The 22777-nt window shown below is 40.3% G+C and overlaps 1 protein-coding gene across 1 annotated transcript in view; it reads right to left on the bottom strand.

The window, feature by feature from the left end:
* adck1 (aarF domain containing kinase 1) overlaps window positions 1–22777 on the bottom strand; it is a 65023-nt gene that overhangs the window by 5322 nt on the left and 36924 nt on the right. The window contains exons 5-9 of the mRNA XM_080480910.1: window positions 20839–20997; window positions 19383–19541; window positions 16419–16535; window positions 8504–8653; window positions 6627–6824 (exon numbers count right to left, since the gene is read on the bottom strand). Coding sequence (XP_080337036.1) covers window positions 6627–6824; window positions 8504–8653; window positions 16419–16535; window positions 19383–19541; window positions 20839–20997 — 783 coding nt within the window. The remainder of the gene's footprint in view (window positions 1–6626; window positions 6825–8503; window positions 8654–16418; window positions 16536–19382; window positions 19542–20838; window positions 20998–22777) is intronic.

Raw genomic sequence — 22777 nt, 5'->3', positions numbered from 1 at the left:
CATTGCTTGGGTGTTCATATTGAGGGCGACTCAGTCGTTGAGGTACAAGGTCCATGCTTCACGAGTTTTGGGGTGAAATATTTGGGTCAACAATATATCAGACTTTGAGTATTCCCATTTTCCAATTCAAATCAGGTCTGTTGCCATGGAGACGCTCCCTCCTCAGTTTTTCACACAGTGATGTACCTACCTGACCTACCTCGTTACCATCGCTATCGTGCCAGCGATGCTAACTCGGTTCCACAAACAAATGTGGCGTTGGCGAAAGTCTGCGCTCTACCGAGTGTAGCTCTACTTTCTTTATGGGTTAATGGGGGGAAAAACTGAATGTTCATAAGATTCACACGACATTTAATACTTACAAGAATGATGGCATTAAAAAAAAAAAAAAAAAAGGGCCGCTGTTGGTCACATCGTGGAACAAAGATATTGCTGTAGCGTTTTAACAAACGACGAAGGGCCAGTCTTTTCATGGTCTTTTGCATCTGAAGGCGTGTGTGTGTGTGTGTGTGTGTGTGTGTGTGTGTGTGTGTGTGTGTGTGTGTGTGTGTGTCAGAGACGGCGAAAGACAGCAGCATTGTCAGAACTGTCAGTCCAGATAAACAGAGATGTGACAAGCACGCAGAGGGACACACAGCTCCACTATATTCTGACACAGATAAACTCTGCCTCTGCTCTCTGTCTGTGTTTGTCTGTCGGAAGCCCACGGTACGATGATGCGAACAAACAACACGGATGCGGCAAACAAACGCTTTCACGACATTAACCCCCACCTACTCACGGGGGCTGTCGTGTGCTGCGATGACAAACAGACTGAGCAGATCTCTCCTATGACGGACACACTTGCCACTACAGACTTAATATGAGAAGTTATTCAGAGTTTTGTTGGTAGTCTCAGGACTGAATACTGCCGTAGTCTTAAGCACGGTGCACGCGATCAGGATCACAAATAGATTCTATCAGTAGAATATTCAATTTCCCTTATAATAATTCATTATATGAGCAGCAGTGGTTGTAGCACGTGAGAATGAGAGGAGTTCTCAGACGGGAGTCAATAAGAGCAGCCATCAGCACTATGGCTTCATACGGTACACGGTATTGGCTGAAACCTCCAGCTATGCAACCGTTCGATATAAATGTGACACTGCTCCCTTCACCGTAGAAGGAGTTGCCTTAAACATAATTAGCTAGCGCAGAGCAGCAGCGTGTGCAGGATTTGGCGGAAATCGTGTTGTTGCGTCAATCGGTCCTCGCTCTTTTTGCTTGGATAATTGCAGGCCGTTTGTTGGCCGTCCATTTCCCTTACTTCCCCACCTCTCTTTCTGTTCTTTATTTACTCAAGGCAACAAAAAAAATAACTAAATAAAATAAATCACGTGTTACCAGGCGAAAGGCATAAACTCCCAACACAATACTTCCCCTCTAAGTCCAAATAACAGGGTGCTGATGCTTCCAAAGTACTCTGCTGAGTCCTGCTTGGGGAATAACAATTAGCAGCAATTATAGGAGGTTGGGTAGCAGGCCTCCCAGCTGTCACCGGGACACAGAGAAGGTGACAGTGCTCTCATTTGCATCTGAAAGCTTCAATAAGAACATATTGTATTGCGAGCGCTGCGATAATAGGCCGCGCAAAAGGCAAAGGGAATTCTTTTCTTTTTTGTGGGGGGGGAGATTTGTGATTTTCCTTGTTCCTCAGTGTATTAGAGAGATGGCCAGCTGATTTAATGCAAGCAGTCAGCAGACATTAGGAAGCAGCGAGCGAGTCAGGGAGACAGAAAAAGGCAGGTGAGTTAGGGCGCGAGTATCAGAGCCGTTATTTATTTTTTTAAATTTTTTAATTTTAAACCACAAAGGTAGAATGCAAATGTCTGCGGTGAGCAATAGCACTAAAAGTAGACAGTTTTACTCTGCTGAGAAATGCTGTGACATGAAGTGGCTGCTGGGAGTCGGGGCTCGTTTTGGGGGATGTGAGAAGATTAGAAGGGGTTTGCGGATGGTCTTCATTTCATTATCGAAAACTAAGACTACAAAACATTAACTGAGGCAAAAATCTATTTCACATTTCATTTTCATCATCATAGGCTGGATGTAATTAGAAAATAAAGACTAATATTTCTCCCCATTATATACAAAATATTAGATTATAAGATATTTAATGTAACATTAATCCACTATGCATGTTATGTTTGCCTACTGTTTTGTTTCATAAATTATGATGTGTAATTTTGCAGTCTGTATTCAAGGATGGCCCGTGTCAGCACTCTTGGATCCTCTGTGCTTCTTTTGGTGACCTTAAAATTTTTAAATTGTCTTAAACTTATTAAATCACTCAGTCTGATTCCTGTGTATTCTGTCTCCCTGAGGATTTTTTTTGTCTCCTGACACCTAGTATGTGTTGAAACTTGAAATTACTTTCAGATACCATCTTGCCACAAAAAAAACACACAACCCTGCAAATGAAGACAAAAAGACATCATGTGACACAATACAGTCGACTTGTTTTACCACTACCCGGTTCTATTTTTGAGTAATGACTCTGTTTTCAATGTTTGGGAGAGAAACTGTCATTAATAAAGATAAAATATTCCTGCATGGCAAAGAAATGCAGGACAAAAAAAAAAAGGCCCAGCTCTAAAAGCACTCAACAGTTACTGCGTGTGTCTGATTGCATTAACACTAATGGAATGCATCATCATTTGTTAGAAGCCGGACTTAAAAAGGCTCCATGCATAAGAGAGTGGTGGTAGTGGGGGAGTTGAGTGGAGTGGTAACAACAAAAGACAGAAGAGAGGAGAGATGTCAAGAGTAAGAACAAAGAACGACGGAGCACATGAGTGGCGGTGGCCGCAGAAACGTCTGAAACGATTAAATGCTGCACAAGCAACAAGTGTGCTCAAGTAGACGGAGCCGGAGTGGCGTCTGGCTAATGGACCCACATCAGTGGGAGAAAGACAAGGTGGAGGAGAATCAGACGCACTTTTTTTATTTTCATTAAAATGCAATAGAAACACAGATAATGTACGCATTATTTTTGGATGATGTGAGTAATTATAAACACGGGGGGACATATTCATAATGTGGAAAAACTAATTCATCTAACAAACACATATTAACGTATAAACTCGGTGTGGAGAAGCCTGGAGAGTGCTGACCGCTACACCACCCTGCCTCCCTCATGGTTCAAGTTTTCTCAAATAAAACGATTGAAGTTGTCAACACTGATAATCCCTGAAACCCTCAAATATGTTAATATGACTGCATTAGGAACAATTCAAGAAAACAAGAGTAAAAATGCCGCTGCTTTTATGTGTAATCGGAGCATTCTTAAGAAGTTGGGTTTTCCCCAGTTTCCATGGATACTGAGTCAATGCGTTTTCAAAAAGTTCCACCTTCCAGTTGCATTTTCAGTGGCCCGGAGCACTGGTGTGTAAAACAAACAAGGCCTGAGGGATTATTTAATGTGATAGATCCAGTGTGAAAGTACAACCCTGACAAAGCCGTACAACAAATTAGCAGTATGAGGCTTCAGAGTGAAATCACTTAGCTGATTTTTAAAAAAAAAATGCGTTTCAGCTCAATTATAAAGTTTGACGGATGAAAAGAAAAAAAAGTACCTTCAATGAGACGTTGTCATGAAGAAAGTTCGATGAAATTATATATCATGACGGGTACTCAGCTTCTCAAAAATCCAGACGTCTGACTTTTAAGAACAAACTCTGTTTCGAACCACTACTCCAGGCACAAAGACGAAACGTCACCTTTGAGATCTCTAAAGTCTGGTTTTCACTTTGTGGTATGTGCCGGTTTGGGGTTTTTGTGTGTTTCCACTGACAAAAGTTGTGGATGGAACCGAGAGTACCGTACCGAACCGTTACCATTTTTTGGAAGCGATCCATTGGAGTACCTCGCACATCGGTGGCATAGTGAGTAACGAATGAGCAACATGTAAAAGAGGATTTAAAAATTTTTCAGTATAGTATAACGAACACTTTTATTTTGCGCTACACAGCCCCCTGGTGTTCTGACGAGGTTCAGACGCTCCTCTCCAGTGGAAGCTGGACGCTGCTGTTTGGAATGAGAAGGTTTTCCATGCTGTGTCACAGAGAACGGAGCAGTGGCGTAATAGTCTGTTCGGACACTCTCCACAAGAGAATACTGTCACTCACGTCCACAAAGTCAAAGGTGCATTTTCCCCAAATACTCCAGAATAAAAGCCACTGTGAGCCGGTTGTGTTCCGGCCGCGGCCGTGTTCGGTCTGGTGTTGGCCGTCGCGTGTGAGGGGGTGGCACACTAGCAGACCGTTGTGTGGAACTTTTGCCAGCTTACAAAATGTTGCATAAGGGATGTATAAATAAACTCTCCCCCAAGCGCAGATGGTATCGTAGAGCACCTGTGGCGAAAGGGAGGCGCGGGCCATTTTGGTGCCTGTAGATTGGGACAATAATCTTAAGGAAAAAAACCACAGGCCATTCATTCTGCAACCCCACAAGATGAAGTCAGTTCGGCGCTTCCACATCAATCTGTGAAAACCAGTTCTTGCATCCATTTGCCTCCATGCAGGTAGGTAAACAAACACACATGTTGGAATATTAATCACACATCAAAATGAGCAAAAAAGAAAAAAAAAAAAAAAAACTAAAATAAAGGAGAAAACACCAGATTTAGAGATCACATATTCATTTGCATTAAAGATTCTCGCTCTGTGCGAAAAGGGACTGCACAGGGTTGCTCATGCTTCTGTGCTTAAAGGCTCATAAAGCTTCCCAGCGGAGTCTCTCCCCTCCTGCCAAGTCAGGACTTCCACCAGCCAAACCAAGATGTCCTGCTGGCCACACACACACACACACACACACTCACACACACTCTAGGCAGACTTTTCCAAGCTTGCAGGTTCACACGAGTACAAATCCAATAAGAACGAGCCATTCACTTTCTGATCGTTGTTTCACGAGGGTGTAGGGATAGAAATCTTACTGATTTCATATTTGATGGATGTGTAGTGCAGTATGTTTGCTTTTATTTAGTTTCAAAGTCCTTTCAGTTCAAGGGCCACAAATATGTGACTAAAATAAGCCCAATTGATCAGACTAGTAAAGTAGTCCCCTAACAATCTTTAAATTCAAATTTTTACGTTTTTTCTTTGTTGTGGCGCAGAGTACACATGATTAAAATATATTTTCACAAAAACAAACAATTACGACAGAAATCACCACAATCTCAACATAAAGTCATATTTGATGAAACCTTCTGGTGCAAAACAGTCAAATGTCCAAATTACTTCTCCTATAGCTGTTGCATTTAATGACTTTGAGGCTAGTTTTTATCTTCCAGGGCAACATCACTGATATCTCAGCTTGAGTCTGAGTGTTGTCCACTTTTCTTAAGAAATTTGTAAAAAAAAAATTATTCTTTGAATATTTTTACCATTTGGTGGTTTAGCAGACCAGATTGGAGCCTGTTGTGTACTGGTTTTGACCCACGGGCCTCATATTTGACACCCCTGCTCTAGAGCATTTGTACTGTGGCGTACAAAGTGATCTGAACCATTAAAAATATCATTTGCATGAAGATCTATCCACTGATGCGTTGACGGATAAATGACAGAACATGGAGATCTGTACCTAAACACCCAGTGTACAACAACTTACAGGCATTAAACTGACATTCAGCTAGTATTTGAATTTGTTCCTGGCATATATGCACCATTTATTTCAGTAAATCACCAACAAGACGGAACATTTCAATACATTTTATCACACTTTCAACAATCCCTCTGCTTCCATATCCTCTTTTTGGACAAACATACTGGATATATGAACAAACTGAAAATATGAATCTACATGGTATAAACATGTTTTTTTTTCCTGTTTGTCACAAAAGGTAATAAATTGTGCTACATTTTGCTGTATAGGACATTTTTTCTATTGTTTCTTGGTGATTAAATTGTTAAAGCAAGTTTTAAAGGTCATGTAATGACAAAAAAAAAAATCTCCCTGCCTGAGAGAGTAGCACTAAAATCAGACCAAACTGTCCCAAGAGTGTGAATGACGCCTCATCAATTCTGAATGCAAGAAATTAGAGATGGAAAGTTGTTTTTTTTAATATATATATATATATATATATATATATATATATTAACATTGAGCACGTGCACCTCAGCTCACACCTGATCAAAAGCTCCCAAAATCTTATAAAACATCAAGAAAATACTTAATTTCCATTTTCTTATTTTCAAGTTTCATTGTTCATTTTGACTTTAAACTACTTTTTTTGGTCTAAAATAATTATTTTCACAAACCTTTGAAACCTTTTTGTCATTTCGAATGGAAGAAAATGCCAAAAGTTCATCAAATTCTTTGTGAAATTACAAAAAAAAAAAAAAACAATTGCCTCAATGATCAATTTCTAAACTTTCCAATTTGAATTTCTGACAACATTGTTCAGAAATACAAAGGAAATAATGAATGAATTAGCAGTTTTCTATTGTCTATCATGTCTATCATGCAGCTTTAATTAGTGAGTGAGGTCTTCAGTGTCCCGACGACTCAGCAGTGTGATGTTGTGAAACGCACTACATTGGATATGCGTTGAAGGAAGGTGGAAACGCGTGTGGGACGGACCGTACCTCAGAGTGCGTGACGGGTACAGAGCTGATGCCAGCATTCACGGCGTTCCAGGAGCGTGCGGTCAGCACGCAGGCGAACAGCGGGTAGAGGTCTCCGGCTCCCAGTCTGCGGCTGTACCGCTCCACGCCGGGCATGTCGCCTTTAATCAGCGCCTGCCACAGTCGACAGTAGTCCAGCCTGAAGTCCGGCTGCAGCACCTGGAGGGGAGAAGCGCCGATTCAGCAACTTTTTGCCCGCATCCGATTGCAAATCTACTGTCAATAGCGACACCGCTAAGTGTTTTCACAGACACTTTTGACTAAACTAAGAAAATAGAGAAACGCGGAGTTTAAAATCGACAGTTAGGGTTATAGTTTACAACAGAAAGTAATCAAGTGGAAACTACAATGATTAAAACGAGCTGTGCCGCATTCAACAAATATAACTTTTATAAAAATATATTGAACTTTTCACAGTGTATGCTTCTCATATTTCTGTTTCGATGAATCTAAGCTTTGAACATTATCTTTTAGACAGAGTATACAGCTCTAACCAGAGCACAGCCCAAAACTACATTGGGTAGGATAGTTTAGAATCAGTTTCGCCATCGTTGCTTGAGAGTAAGCAGCACACCTTTAGTTACATTTCAAAATACAGTATTTACATTCTTTTTGTCTGGACTGTGAGTGACTTTAAACACTATGGAGCGGGATAAAGTTTATCCCCCATTTCAGTAAAAAAAAGATTCACCGCAGAGGGGATACATCCCCATTCCCTTTCAGCAAACTGCACCCAAAGAATATTAGATAAGACTTTGATCATTTCTCTTACAGCCGATAGATTGAAAAATAAATTACAAATCGATTTTAAGTATTGGCATCTTTCTTTTTGTCTTTGATCAAATACAGACGTAGGTAGGTCCATATGTCAGCCGTTACAAAAATGTGCAAAGACGGGAATCGAGTGTAAACAACTTACATACTTAGTTTGTGTATGTATCTTACTCAGCAATGAGCGAATAACAAATCTGCTGCTGGTTTCCTCGCAATGTTTCTGCCATCATATGCAGCTTCATCCACACCAGCCACAACCATCATACGCAACGTGTAGTACCCCAGTGATAATGGGTGTGTGTGTGTGTACATTTTTTTTCTCTACCGCAAAATGACAGCTGAAATCACAAGTCATTAGGAATAAATTGGTGCCATTATGGTCCAAGGGAAGTCTGGGTGTGTACGAGTGTGTGTGTGTGTGTGTGTGTGTGTGTGTGTGTGTGTGTGTGTGTGTGTGTGTGTGTGTGTGTGTGTGTGTGCGCGCGCGAGTGTCAAAGATGATGGAGTTGCATATTTATTACTCGAATATCGTCATGAATGCAGGAACAAGCAGTAAACAAACTCACATAAGACCTCTGGATGTCTGTATCAGCCTGTGGGTGTTTGGAAGAAAGAGTGTGTTAACAATCAAAAAGCTTGTGTGTGTGTGTGTGTGTGTGTGTGTGTGTGTGTGTGTGTGTGTGTGTGTGTGTGTGTGTGTGTGTGTGTGTGTGTGTGTGTGTGTGTGTGTGTGTGTGTGTGTGTGTGTGCAGAACCCGCATGATTAAGGCTATAGTGCATTCAAACACAGAACACTGCACTCCACTAAGAACAACATCAAATGAGTTGTTTATCAAAAAGCTTTTATCCTGCTGTAGCTCTAATAAAAGTGTGTCTCCTTGTGAAAGTGTGTAACGCATATGTGTGTTTTTCATTTAGTTTCTTTTCACCCCCCATGTGCATCTTTGTGTGATTGCTGCTCTACCTATTTACTCAAGGTCTCAGCCGCCAGCATGAAAAATGGCCCACAATATTAGAACAAATGGCGTTTTCTTCATGTCCAGGCAGCGCTGGAGATTTCTCACCTGATACAGGCCGTGATCCAGCAGGATGATCTGGGTCTTCTTGCTCTGGGGACACTTGCGGACCAACACGTTGCCTGGGTGCGGGTCGCAGTGGACGAAGCCGTGGACGAAGATCATCTCGCTGTACATCTTACCCAGATTCTCTGAGATCTGTCGGAATAGAAATGGGGTGGGGTGGGTGGACAGTTTAAACAGCGAATGAGGGATGATCCACCTGTAATACTACATTCAAGAAATGACTAATACTGTGAACGATTTGTGCTAATGGTGCAAATATTGTAACATAGCCACCACATCTAATCTCATAATCGGAACTTTATCATATTGTGCTCTTTCAAATTATATCAATAAGTAGCCAAGCATATCGTGTAAATCTCCTTTTGCTGATATAATAATTAACTATCAAATAATGCTTATGTTTTTTATTATAAACCCATTTATAATTATTGTTTTTTTTAACTTAACTTGTGGATGCAAAACAAATCTCCATTGTTCCTTCTGCAACTACTATCAGCGGCCATATAGAGCTTACGGTAGCAATATTAAACAGATGTTTTGTGAATACTAGTATTTTCTATGGTTCCTAAATTCTTTAGATGTCATTTCTTTGGCGACTTGTATATAAAATCAACTTCACTCCACTCAGTACAAAAATTGTGTCTGAAAAAGTCTTTGTGGTCAAAAGACAGAAAGGCTTTTGGCGTTATGACTCATCGTGCTGGAAAATGACGATAATTCAATCTAAATTATCTCGTGCACACATCCAAACGCCGACATGGCAGAATAGGTCAAGTCACACTTAGTCATGCTCACATATTACCCTTAGCACCCTGCGTTACAAAACAGTCATGGTGATTGGTTAAAAGTTAAAAGTATCTTCGATGGCACAAAGAAGCGAATGACACCAGATGTACAGTTTGTCCGAGTCATACTGTGATCATGACATCATCACCCTAAGAGCCGCCTTCTCGCCGTGTGTCTGTGGCGAAAGCGAGATTACAGATTCACAATACTTGAAATCTCCTGAATGGATTTAAATTTCGCTTGTGGTCGTCTCACTCACCACTGTGAACTGTCTTGCCAGAGCTGAGTGGCCTTCACTCAGTGTGAGGAGCGACACTCGCTGGACGACATGAGTGTCCTAGGCTCTTCTTGGCTCGACAGTCTCCAGTTTAGCTACTCTTCCCCAGAGGACCGACAGCCGTTAGACGTTACGCTCCAGTGGCATTTTTCATCTGCACGTTTCTCGTGTTCGGGAACGAACTGGGAAGGCGAGCTTCTCTTTATTATGCAACAAAATGTGAACTAATGCACCTTAATAGTAATATATTCTGTTCTGTTTTACAAAATCTGCATTTAATCTTTCTATATTTGTCGATAGTAATCTGCATTTTATCATTTTAACTGTTGAACACTGTTAAATGTGTTGGTTTTAATTCCGGTGATGTGATATTTGCTGCGGACCTCTTGGCCACATCACCCTTGTAAAGGAGATCTTGATCTCAACGGGTTTTAACTTCCTGGTTAGATAAATAAAAGTTAAATAAATTAATAAAACAAACTCAAACTCTAGTTTATTAAGTGAGTAAACGATCTATCCATCCACCCGATTCATCACACCTCCTCTTGAACCAAAGGAAATAGTATATGGACAAGTATTACACAGGGCGTTGTCATTGTTTCCCATTGTCAGCCACATTCACATATTCATCAATGGCAGTTCAGTGTCTTGAGATGGACGATGGTACCAATAATCTGAAGATTGGAAGATGACTCATTCTACCATCTGAGCTACAGGTACCTTTTTTTTTTAAAGGTTAAGTAATTTCTGCATTTTAACCGATGGTGGCTCTTACAATCTGGCATGCCATTTTAACCAAACAAGTAAGTCATCACTGGAAGATTAGAACTAAGCCTAATCCAGTCTACCCAATTGAAAACACAACTGCTTGATGTAAAACGCCTCTTCCTGAGGTAAGTTTTAAATATGCTTAAAATAAATAAATAAATCACAATGACACCAGATTAAAATTAAATAATTGTATGAACATCTGTAAAAATCTCATACCTTTGTAATGTATTGTGTAAATAAACTGCAGTGGCGTTTGTGACCCATTCACACCCACTTTTTTTACGCATAGCGGCAGCCACAAGCATGGGCTGAAGGAAAGGAGGCGAGAGACGTGGACGTGGCCCTCCTAATTAAACTTTCGCTAAGCTTCCTATTTTTCTCTTGTGGACATGCTAATTTAATTTTCTGGATTCAGCTAGAGCATTTAAATGGCACACAAGTGATTCATGGTTAGTCAGAGTGCTTGAGCTGGTGGTTGCCCCCAGAGAGGAAAATGGGGCAGGGGATGTCACAGAAAATCCACACACGAGGTTTTTCTATATTTATGAGGACTCACACAGACACTAAGACTTCCCACACCAATATCTAGATAAACGTGACCAAATTCAACTTAGAAATCCATGAATTACAAGATGTGCAGTAAAAGTTCAAAGTTATTAAGTTCACTTGATTAAAAAAAATAAAAAATGAATGCTAAATTGATGATACATCATGAGAAGTATTGCTTTCCACTTGGTATTACATGGCCTAGGATTTGGATAAGTAGAGTAAGAACGGCCACCATAGAATTATCGTTACTCAACAAGTGCTACTGCCAAATCGGTCAGGTCAGTGAGACGCATTATCACGAATTGGCCTTTGAGAGCATGCTCATCAGTGGCATTCACGCCACCAAAACTGCTTTCTTGAAGTGTACAATAAGGGAAGCGCATATTGTGACACGAGAAACTTTGGGTTTGACATGAGATCAAATGAGCTAAATTGCCAGATGAGCTCCACTGTTCTGCTCAGGGGGGCCTGTCGTTCTTTGGACTAAGCAAAGCTGATGACCAGGAACAAAATCTGTGAATTAATTGACTGAAAGCGGACAGACATATTGACTTTTTAATACTCAAACTCTGCAGTGAGGTAAGGTTCCTGTCCTGCGATTTGTTTTTATCCCGTTTCAGATTTATTTTCATTTGTACATCAGAGACATGCACAATATTAGAATAATTATCTGTTGTCCACAGATCATGCCAACATTGAAATAGTAAATAAAATAGCAACAGAAAGCATGAAAATGCTCTTTTACAATCAACACAGTCTATGTAGTACTTTTATTAAATTTTTTTTTTAGCTGAAAGTATAGTGCACAACTGAATTACTATCGCCATGTACTCTACAATCCCTGAGCATTCAGCACAACAGGGCTAATATCCTACAAGGTGTTCGGTCGTGTGACATTGTCGACTAAAAATAAGAAAATAAATACAATCTGAATTTAAAGTGGTCCTCGCAAAGACACCCAAACCAGGTCAAAGACACACACTCACTTATTTAGCAAAAGACCAGGGAGCCAAGAAATTATCACAGAGTGGAATGGCAGGCACTAATGACCGTCAATTAGAGCTCCTTAGAATGTCATTGAAAAGAAAGACACGAGTAAGACACAAATATAGAAAATCCTCATTTTACCAGTGGACTGTGAACAGAAATGAAACGCACTGTTAATATTTATCCAATTTGGGCGACAAGTTTTTAAAAAAAAAAATGTTTTGTCCAAGTTTAAATAAAGTTAAATTGTTACAGCACATTGGGACACATTGTGGCGCTCAGAGCCCCAGAAGCTTTCGAGTTGGAGTTCTTTTTTCAGGCCAGGCCAACATGATCAGATTAAGTTCACGCGTAGAAAGACGTGGTGAGAGTTATTGCAAAAAAAGTGATCTTCATGAGCATCAGCTGAAAATGTATACAGGGACATAACGTTTTTGGAATACTGTGGCGACAAAAAAGAGAATTAAATATATAAAGAAGAAAAAAATATATAAAAAAAATTGTGATTCGTGTGTTTGCAACAAAAACCCAAATCATGTTTGGAGGAGGGAGTCGGGACTACAAGCATGAACACAAAGACTTGCCAAATTATAGATATTTTAAAAAAAAACTGAGCTCTTTTCCACAGAAATCAAGAGAATAAAACAGGATTTATTTCACTATTTGGTAAAACGAGACGCCCCCTGAACGACCGGACTATTTTATTTATTTATTTATTATTAACTGTTTCATAAGCATGTTATGGTGGCCATAGTAATCATAAGAAGAGACGACACTGAAACAGCATAATAACACACAAAAAAAAAAAGAGAGAGAAAAAACGTGTTCGCAGGAGAATTGTTGCATTACCAAGAAAGCCTTCATGTCACTACAGACACAAGCAAATGTAAGGTGCAAAGAAAATAGCATTTTCCTGGAACCACCAGTTGCGGCAGGACAAAAATTGCTGTGTTGTCATTAATTGGATGATATTTTGGAGGAAGTGGGGGGGAAAAAAAGAATCTCCCACCATCGATGAATGGTGAGAATTATGCTATGGAAAAAAGAAATATCCTTTTCCCCTCAAGGTAGGAAAAATACAATTTTTACAAGAGTTGGCCCAAATGGATGGATTATGTGAAACTGATTAGATCTGACTTTCTTTGACAATACTTGTGCTTTATTGAATTTAACCATATTTTGTTTTGTGTTGACAACCGATAGGATTTTACATGAAAAGAAAACGGACAAAGATCAGCTAGACTTTTCCCAACCATGTTTTCTTATGTTCTTTACGGCTGTACATATTGTATATGAAAAACGGTGCCTTTAAAAAAAGAAAAAAGAAAGAGAGAATTTCCGCACTGAGCATTAGTTTCAGATTAACTGTGTAGAAAAGTGTAGTAAATTGATCCTTGTCAACAGAACACTGCGAGCCGCACTCGTGACGTTTTCAAAGAACTTGGGTGTTTTGGTGGTTGGAAAGTGTTTCGGGGATATTGTTGTCGTTCTGTAGTGCAGCCGAGCACAGCAGATTGGGTCTGTGTAATAGTCTCACTCAGCGCCGCAAAATATATCTGGGCCCAGTCGGACGTCTCCCCGATGGTGCTGCATAATAGCCGATATGAATCTAAATATCTGACTCGCACCGCTTCCTTTCTTCTTTCAGGTAGGCCGGCGTGTCCCAGGTCATTTGTGATTTCCTCTACCTGGAACTCTCCGCGTCATCTGCTCTGATTTCTATTATGTCAACGTGTGACTCCTGTGAGTTTCCAGGTGATTCATTCTGTCCTCTGCACCTGAGACACATTTCATTTCAGCTGCTGTGATTTATTGTTTACGTTTTATGGCAGCAACCTTGAGGTCGCTCACAGCTATTTTATTAGTGTTTACCTAAACTAGCACTGTGGTTTCGTCTTTTACGATTTTCAATGGTATGATTTCTTGTACATTGTAAAACTAATTCTTTTTGCTGGGCTTTTAATTACAACCAGATTTACTGATTATTTGCAACAATTAGGACAAAGAAAAATGAGAAATGATGGATGATTTCAATTCAAGTCAGATTTTACTATTAGAAATATAGATTTGATGTTATGTCATGTGTTTTTACTGTCATATATCACCTATAATATACATAACTCATTGACACTGCTGGGCCGGGGAGCCACAACAAATTGTTCCCTCAGGTTTTTAACACGCTAATAAACCAAATCTTGAAAGTTAAACATGAGGGCTTGTAGAGTTACATAAATAAAAGTTAAAAATGTATTCAAAAGGGTTAAACTTCAAAACGTTTGACTCTTACATTAGACGTTTGTAGTGTGTACGTAGTAGCAGTAGTAGAAATAGTTTATATTTCTGTGTTTTGTTGCATTGTGTATCTGGTTGACCGAATAAACTAACTGTCAACTTATTTTGTCAACATTCTTACTCATAATTTGGGACCGAAGGGTTTAGGCTAAGCTTATTTTGCCGAACCCTGTACATGATACAAGCTTCCACAATTGAAGAAACAAAAGCAATTCTTTCTCAAAACTGATTACCATGTCAGTAAAGTCAATTTCAAAGCAGACTTGCATTTTCTTAGCCGTCCCTGAGAAAAACTAAATTTCCCTGTCCTGTAAGGCGACAGAGTGAAGTCCTTCCTGAACTCCATATTATTCAAAAATGGTTCGAGCTTAAACTCACCAATTTTAAATGTTTTAAGCGTATAAAATTGTTTAAAATTATGGTCCATGCTGTTCCATAAATGAATCCCTATTACATAAGCGCATCTCATTTTTTTTTTTTTTGTTCTTGCAATATTTAAAAAAAAAAAAAAAAAAAAAAAAAAAATGGCACCTCTGAGACTATCAACTCTCTATGATTGAATGACTTCTGGATATGAGGTGGAAGATTATAATTATGCGCCTTATACATGACAGCTTGTGTGTTAAGGTTTACAATATCTTGTATTTTTAAAGCCTTTAATATGACAAAAATAGGATTTGATGGAGCATAAAAGTCAGTTTCATTTATGATTCTAATGGCCTTCTTTAGAAGTAAAAAAAATTATAAAAAAATCAATGTTTTATAATTATTTGCCCATATTTGCACACTATAACTCAGATATGGAAGAATGAGGGAGTTACATAATAGAGTGATTTTCGATTTAGTACTGATCTGATTTTACGTTATCAAACCATCTTTTAAATAACTGTGAGCTCTTTTTCTATGATGCCCATGACCTTTCCTACGTAGGATCCAAAGGTGGGATGAAGTCATGGTCACTTTTTTGGACATTGTTGATGTTGGCCAGATGCATTCGGAAAGAAAGTCTTCTTCTGCTGGGAGCTTTCAGCCGGAGGCGAGCGTTTCGAAAAGATTGAGTCCGGGATGGGAGAGGTCAGCCTTAATCTTCGAGGCTGGCAGGTCCTGGAGGGGCAGCAGGATGCAGCCAATCACCCTCTCAGCAGAGCAGATGATTCGCTACAGCCTGCTATCGGCCCCTGGCAGTGACTGCAGTGTACCAGATGGGAATGGAGGAGGCGAGGATGGACCCGGTGATGGCAGCACCAACACCGACTTCGGCAGGTTGAACTTCGTTTATCGCCTCGGGGAAGTATTGCCTCCGTTTGGACGACTGATGGTCTGCCCTCATCTCACGACGTATGGAGCATGACTGCTCAGCGTTAGCGGAGGAAGCGCATGGGATGATGGGACGGGGTGTGGCTGCACAGCTCCCGGCATCTGGCAATTTTCTTTCTTTGGAGTGGTAGTGGAGGGCTGGTCAATTGGCTATAACTTTATTCGAGATAGCTGACGTCTGCGTTTACTTTGGTTTTTAAATCGTGCGGTTGTATGTGGCTCCAGATGTGAGATGGACTGGCGAGCTGCCCCAGTGTGAACCTGATTTTTCACCCAGTGTCCACGTCTACATCTCTCACTTTCTTTGAATTAGCACAGAAAATGCATGGATAACTGTTATAACAATGAATATATGGTTTGGATAGTGTTCCGTGGTAAACTCTTTTGTTTGGTTAGAATGCCAATTCAGGCCAAAAAAAACAGTCAAACCAAGTTGGGAGTCACCCGCAACTGTAAACCAACTTTATTGTTTGTCCCTACGGATGAGTGCGTACTCCCACTGTTAATGTTTGACAGCACCCACTAGTGGCCCAAGATGAAAACACAATGAAAACGGGATCTTAAGTCTTCAGATCCTGGATTTGGCTTCCGAGATGGTGACATTTCCCCTTTCTTGCCAGAGTTGTGTCTCATGCATGTTTGATGAACACTCCTATTCATCACTTCGGCTGTGCACACAGGTCAAGTCGTAACCTGATCTCAAAGCATTTACACAAGCACCTACTTCTGTTTTATTCATGCGAGTACAGTGACTGCCTGTCGGCTCTGACTGCTGCCATAATATATGTGACCGACGCTCAATACACTGCCCGGAGGTATTGTGCGTTGACAGATGGGGAGGGGGGGTGGGGGGGTGGTGGGGTCGATCAATAAACTATTAACTGGTAACAATTAAGACAAACAAGCTGCAGGCGGTACCTCGTTGACATTGATGCCGTGTTTCTTCATGTAGTCCCTGTCGTTGACCTGACCCCCGTCCGCAAACTCCATGGTCAGGATCCTCTTTGTGGACAGATCCCAGTGGATCATGGGAATCTGTAAATTCAGTGCAACAGATGAAGGGAGGTACAAATGACCAAACTGAAAGCCTGACCACAGAACATTTAACACGACTGTTTAAACACTCGTAAATATCTAATCAAGCATTTCATCTGAGCGCGCTAGCATAGCACAACTCAAATGGAGCATCAGAACGGGGAGAACGTTTAGGTTTCAGTGTCGTATTATGAAGAATGGCTGTTGTTTTGTGGCTTTCAGAGAGTATCCTGACTAAAACGAGCTATCTTTAAAGGCCATCCATGACCTGGCTCCTCCGTATCTAGCTGACCTCCTCCAAAATCTCCTCCCGTTCCCTCCGATCTGTCTCCTCTTTTCACCTCGCTGGCCCTCCGGCCCGTCACGAAACCATTCAGCCGCTTTGCCCACCTCCTCCGGAAAAATCTCCACCCTTTGAAACCTGAATTGGCTCATTTGTGTTCAAACCCACAGTTTGTTCTTCAGCTCTCTGTTGTTGCTCTGCTGTGAATTACTGTGCATTTTATTCCCTGGTTTTTGTGACCTTCAGTGTTCAGGAAAAGGCGCGTGCAAAAGAGATAGACTGACTTTCAGCTGATCTACTGGGGTGATTACACAGGATCATGTCGGGTTTTTTTTTTTTTTAGATTTGCTTCAGCACAACTTTACGCCATGCATTTCTCAGGAATCCACATTTGTGACCTAATGGGATTTGGATTCAAACCTGTAAACGTCTGGTTGTGCGCTTGCTTTTATAATGTCGATGATGGAATCGATGTCAGTTATTAGATGATTTTGGCCATTTTAAGTGAAATAAAACCAATATGGAAAGTTTGAATTATAAAATTGTGAAAAAAAATAAATATATAACCACAAATGGAGGGATTACTGCATAGTCTGTATCCTTAACAAATAAATATGCTGATCTAGATGGTATTGATGCGCAAACTACACAAAAAAACAGCAAATTTATTTTCAAGAAATACAATCCTTTTTATGAATACTACACTAGTGGCTGCAATTATTACATTTTAAATGGATTATTATATATTTTTTTTTTTAACTTTTTTTAACTTTAACTTTTTAAAACTCACTGCATCAATGGCAAAATATAGTTCTAATATTGGCTATGATCATTACACTATTTTCAAGTTATTACAGGTTTATTATATTTAGAATGGGCAGAAGTGTTGTATTGGCCATGGCTACATAACCGTTTGCTTCAGGGCAACAAATTAAGAGTATAAATGCCGCTTTTCTGTTTTTAGACTCTGGAAAATTAGCATGACTTTAACATGATAATGATTTTTTTTTGAAATTATAAAGACAAATATGAAGGCATTGAAAGATACTCATGTTCAATTTCCTTCAAGGTTATACCACTCACACATACACACACAGTTACACGATGGCTTACTGACCAGTCAGATGATCAGTGTGACTTATAACGTGGAAAAGGTAAACGCAGTGAAGGTGCTTTGAATCAGTGATTGTGAAGGAGGCGGACTGATAACCTGAGTCCTGCCCCTCATCTTCTCGCTTTTATAGTGGGTTTCAGAAAGTCCTCTCTATGGGACGCTGATTAGCTTTTATCCACAACTCGGAGATTACGTGCGTGTGTGCATGCGTGTGTGTGCGTGATTACATTCAGGATTATCATGCCTTCAAGATTCCCCATTATAAAACCGAGGCTTTCCCATATTTATCTTTCTTTTTAAAAATAGGTGGAAACTTGTTTTGTCCACCGAGATTCATCTATTTTTCATTGCACAACATAATAAAAAGTGACTGAGTTACGTCTGACTGCACATTAGGTCTCGTTTGTCAAGGTTACCGCTTAATGTATATCCGCAGCCATTATTATGAGGCACAATGACGGCTATTTAATCTGGTTGGTAAATTAGCTTCAATTCTGATTTTTTTTTTCTTCTGGTTTCCCCAAATTGAATATTAATATTTGCTTAAATTATGTTTTTTGTTATCAACTGTTATTCGAGGCGGATCAAGATTTCTCGGGCTAAAGGTTAAGCTTTTGAAATTTTAAAGTCAATGAGATGATAAAATAACAGCAAAACAGAGAAAAATATGTATATTATGGAACAATAATCAGTTAGTTTGAGCATAAAGATCATACTGTGAAATGTAATGTAAAAGTTTACCAGAAATGATCAGCTTAATCTTGGAGAATTTAAATATTTCTGCCATATATAGTGTTCAAAAACTTATTACCTGATATAATTCATACATTCCTGCTCAAGGTTTTAGTAAATGTATTCAAAGTCCCCTTTACACAAAATTACCTTTTATTCGGCTGAGTTTCATGTCTTTGTCAGATGCCGTCCTACACAATTAAGACATGCAGAATAAGAAGAAGCAAATGCCGGAAAGAGAAAGACAAAACAAAAGGTGGCGTCGCTCTCCGGGATTAAAAATTGAACAAAGGAGGATAGCAGGGAAAAGAAGTCTAATTTCCATTCACCGGGGCTAATAACAAAAGTTCTCAAACAGGCACATTAAGAAAAAAGGACACCAGGAAATTAAATGATAATGGACGTGAAATCCGGCTCTGTCGAGTAAAGGAAATATGATTTCCAGGTTTCCACTGACCCCGCTCTGTTAGAGTTTAGGAGGAGCTGACAGGCGCCACAATGGGAGCTCTCGCACACAGTGGAGAAGCCTGACCTCTATTAACTGTACTGAGGGAAATTTAAAAATACTCGGGCGGCGAATTGAAACAGGCTGTGTCAGATAGGAATCGGCTGTTTACAAGCAAATGTGCGTGTACGGAACCAGCGGGGGGTCAACAAACAAATCCTGTGACCTCCACTGTTGTGTTTTGCTGAAATGGGAAGCCGTGTAAAAACGTACCCCGAGGAAGGGGAAGTGGGCCAGCATGTTGGCCACCTTTTCAGCGTTGCGGCCCTCGTTGAGGAAGTCCAGCTCCAGAGGCATGTTCTTCTTCGCCTCCTCCACCAGCCACATGAAGGCAAAGTCTGGGAACAGCCAGTGGACCGCCTTCAACAATACCTTCAAATCACACAAAAGCACAATCAGTCAAACGTGTCAAAGCCCACGTGCTCTCCCGATGATATCCCGTCAGTGGCCAACACTGGATTCTGTCTTGAGAGGACATTCTGACGATAGAAAATGTGTGCTTTGACAGCACTCAATAAAAGGGATAATATGCACCTTTTCAACAATAGACCGGCCTGATTTTATCTCCTTATTTTGTATTGTGCCATTACTCTGCATGTCTACGGCCAGCTAGCAGCAAATATTAAAATTTTCAATAATGACAAAATGTGTTGGGATAAATGCATTTAAACAATGTTCAACCGGCTGAGAATCAACAATCACTTGCAAACTAAATATAAGAGCTCAAACAATAGGAGGAATTCCAGTGTTGGGACACCACAATGAACATTAATCGGTGCACTTGCAGCATATTTTACACCGATTTAACCAAATCTGTTATCAAATCAGCATCCATTAAATTGATGTAATATCTTTACTTTGCCTACGTGTTGGAATTACCAGAGATACGTGAAAAAGACTGGATGAGATGCTCGACAACGTAGTTTCCAGCTACTATCAGATATCCAATCCAGTCTAGGTGTTGCTGATTGGCTTAGCCAGAGCAGAGCAAGAACATTCATAACAATGTGTTCTGTCACCAAATGTGACCCAATGAAGTGAAAAAACACTGCAAATGCTCCTTTGCTGCTTCGTGACATGATCAAACTCCATATTTTGTAGTTTAGAAGCCTTCCGTCTTTACAAGACCTAAATCATTGAATGACTGATGGAGGAAGTGTTTTTCCAACACATTTGCACCAGTTTGTTCATACAGGTTAGTAGGAAGGGACCCTGTTAAGTTCCAAGCACCAGTCAATTCCATGTACAGATTGCATGTTCTCCCTTTGCATTTGATTGCCCACAGCCAATACGTTTGTCGCAAAGAGAAAGTGGATGGACAAATAAACAGATGAGTTTTAATCTTGAATTCTACACACCATGCTACCTTACAAGGATTACACTTTTGTGGATAAGTACAGGATGGCATGGCACGTACAGTACCCATCCATGTGTCAGTTTTAGAAAGAATAGAAGTAAACTATCTGCTCTGGAATCTCCAGAAAGAGGTAAAACCCTCCCAGCACGGATGTTGTCACCAAGCATATTCAAACAAGTGTGTGCGTTCACAGTAATTTAACATGCCTGGCTTGACGACAGAAGAACTCTAAAGGACTTGTTTTATTTTGAGACAAACAAAACCGGAAGTGCTCAATACCCTTTCTTTGACGAGCTCGATGAGCAGACTCACCTCCATCACCACTATGTCCTTGGAGCTTTGTCTCTCGACTTTGGGGTGCTGGACCTTGACGGCTACCGTCCTCCCATCATGCAGCACTGCCTTGTGGACCTGAGCTAAGGAGGCTGCGCCCTGAGGCTTCTCCTCAAAGGAGACAAATAATTCTGACAACTGCAGGAGAGAGATGGAGACGGGCAGAGAGGGAGCGGGAGCAGAGGGTAAATGAGGGATGGAGAATGACAAAAGAAGGCAGGAGGGAGAGAGGTGTGGAGTCGGGAGTGGGAGAAAAATGCCATCATCAATCTTGTTGCCTTTATTTACAAGTTATTTTTAGACGCTGTACAGTGCAGAGATGGGCACACAGTAATGCACGTAAAAGAAGAGTAACAATGCAACAATCAAAATGAAAATGAAAACAAGAACAGGATACTGTTGAGTGAAGATCGCTTTAATGCCTTGTGTTTGACAAACTGAAAGCAAAAAATACTAAGATTATTTGATTTCTCTGTTTGTCTGCATAGTAAATAAAGAAATATACAGATCCATGATTGTGCTGTAAATGTGGTTTTAAAATATAATGTGCTGTGCTACAGAAAGATTTGCTTGGACAAATCATAATGTGACCAGTGATTAAAATAAAGTTTAAAATAAGTTCATTTTCAGCTCAAATCTCATCTAAGAGCTTCCATCTTACATTGACAATGAGATCTGGTGGCGCAACACCATTGCAAAGGCCTTGTCTGGTTTTTGTTGTTGTTTTTGTTTGTAAACGTTTATGTTGCTCTAAGTTTGAGTTTGCAGTATATTAATAAAGGTACTTGGAAACTGGGAGGACATGCACGCAATGAGGACTCACTCTCTGTACATCTCTCTACTCAACTGCCCCTCATTCCCTGGTTAAACAGTAAATGAAGAAAACTGGACTGTGTACAACTATAGGTGCATTTTTCGGTGTTTCATCTGTGTTTCCTTTCTGCAGGACTCAGCAGCAGCTCCTTTCTTCCACCATGCATTCCACATGGACGAGGAATGCAATATGACTTCAATATATTCTGGCTGAAGTACCTTTTTTGGATTCGGTTATTGGTTAATGCTAATTGTATATTAACCTCTCCGTCATCATGCAATTCTAGAATTTGACACCAGCTTAATTTTTTCACAAATAGCTGAGCAGGTGAACACGTATAGAAATCTCTGAATGGTAAATAGGAACATCCAAATACCAGGAGGCCAATTAAGTGACAGCACATAGAAAATCCATGAAGCGGTTTAGTTCTTGATTAAAAGAGAAGGTGCACAGTCCATAAATGCGTGGTGGGAGTAGTATGATACAACAAAATGATACATGCTCATATAAAAAAAAATTAAAAAAAAACAACGTGTTTGAATCAAGAGCAGAAGAAGTCTTTACAGGAGGAAAAACCCATTAGAACATTCTTCAGATGGGTAGCGACCACTCAAACGCTAAAGATCCAGGAGCATGATTTTATACTAAAGAGAGCCGATTGTGTGCATGTTGGGAGCATATTATTATAAATGGAGCATGTGGAGACAGTTAAGACACCAGCCCAGTGCTTCATCTTTTCCCCGCACTCTGTCCACCCACATATCTGAAACATACTGCGGGGCATTTAGCACCCAGTGTGTCCTTTGAGCAAAGGTAGTCCCCCATTAGCGTCCACTCATCTCCGTGGAATCACAGAGCACACACGCATTAATTAGTGTGTGGGTTTGAAGGTTAAAGAGGCTTCCCAAGGGGACCCGGAGTTATTAGTCCAGACTTATTGTGTGTGTTAGGAACCTCCATGCTGCCCCGAGGCCGCCCGGCCTCATGGATACAAATCTGTTCAAGGCAAATAGCAGCGTGCAGCGCAAAGAGCACAAGCTTCAACCGAGACTCGCTTACCATATCATTAATGTACTGCACTTATTCAGTAGATTTTACGACTTG

Source organism: Lipophrys pholis (genome assembly GCF_963383615.2).
Source record: "Lipophrys pholis genome assembly, chromosome: 14".
Classification (NCBI taxonomy): Eukaryota; Metazoa; Chordata; class Actinopteri; order Blenniiformes; family Blenniidae; genus Lipophrys; species Lipophrys pholis.
This window is presented reverse-complemented; position numbering and strand designations above follow the sequence as displayed.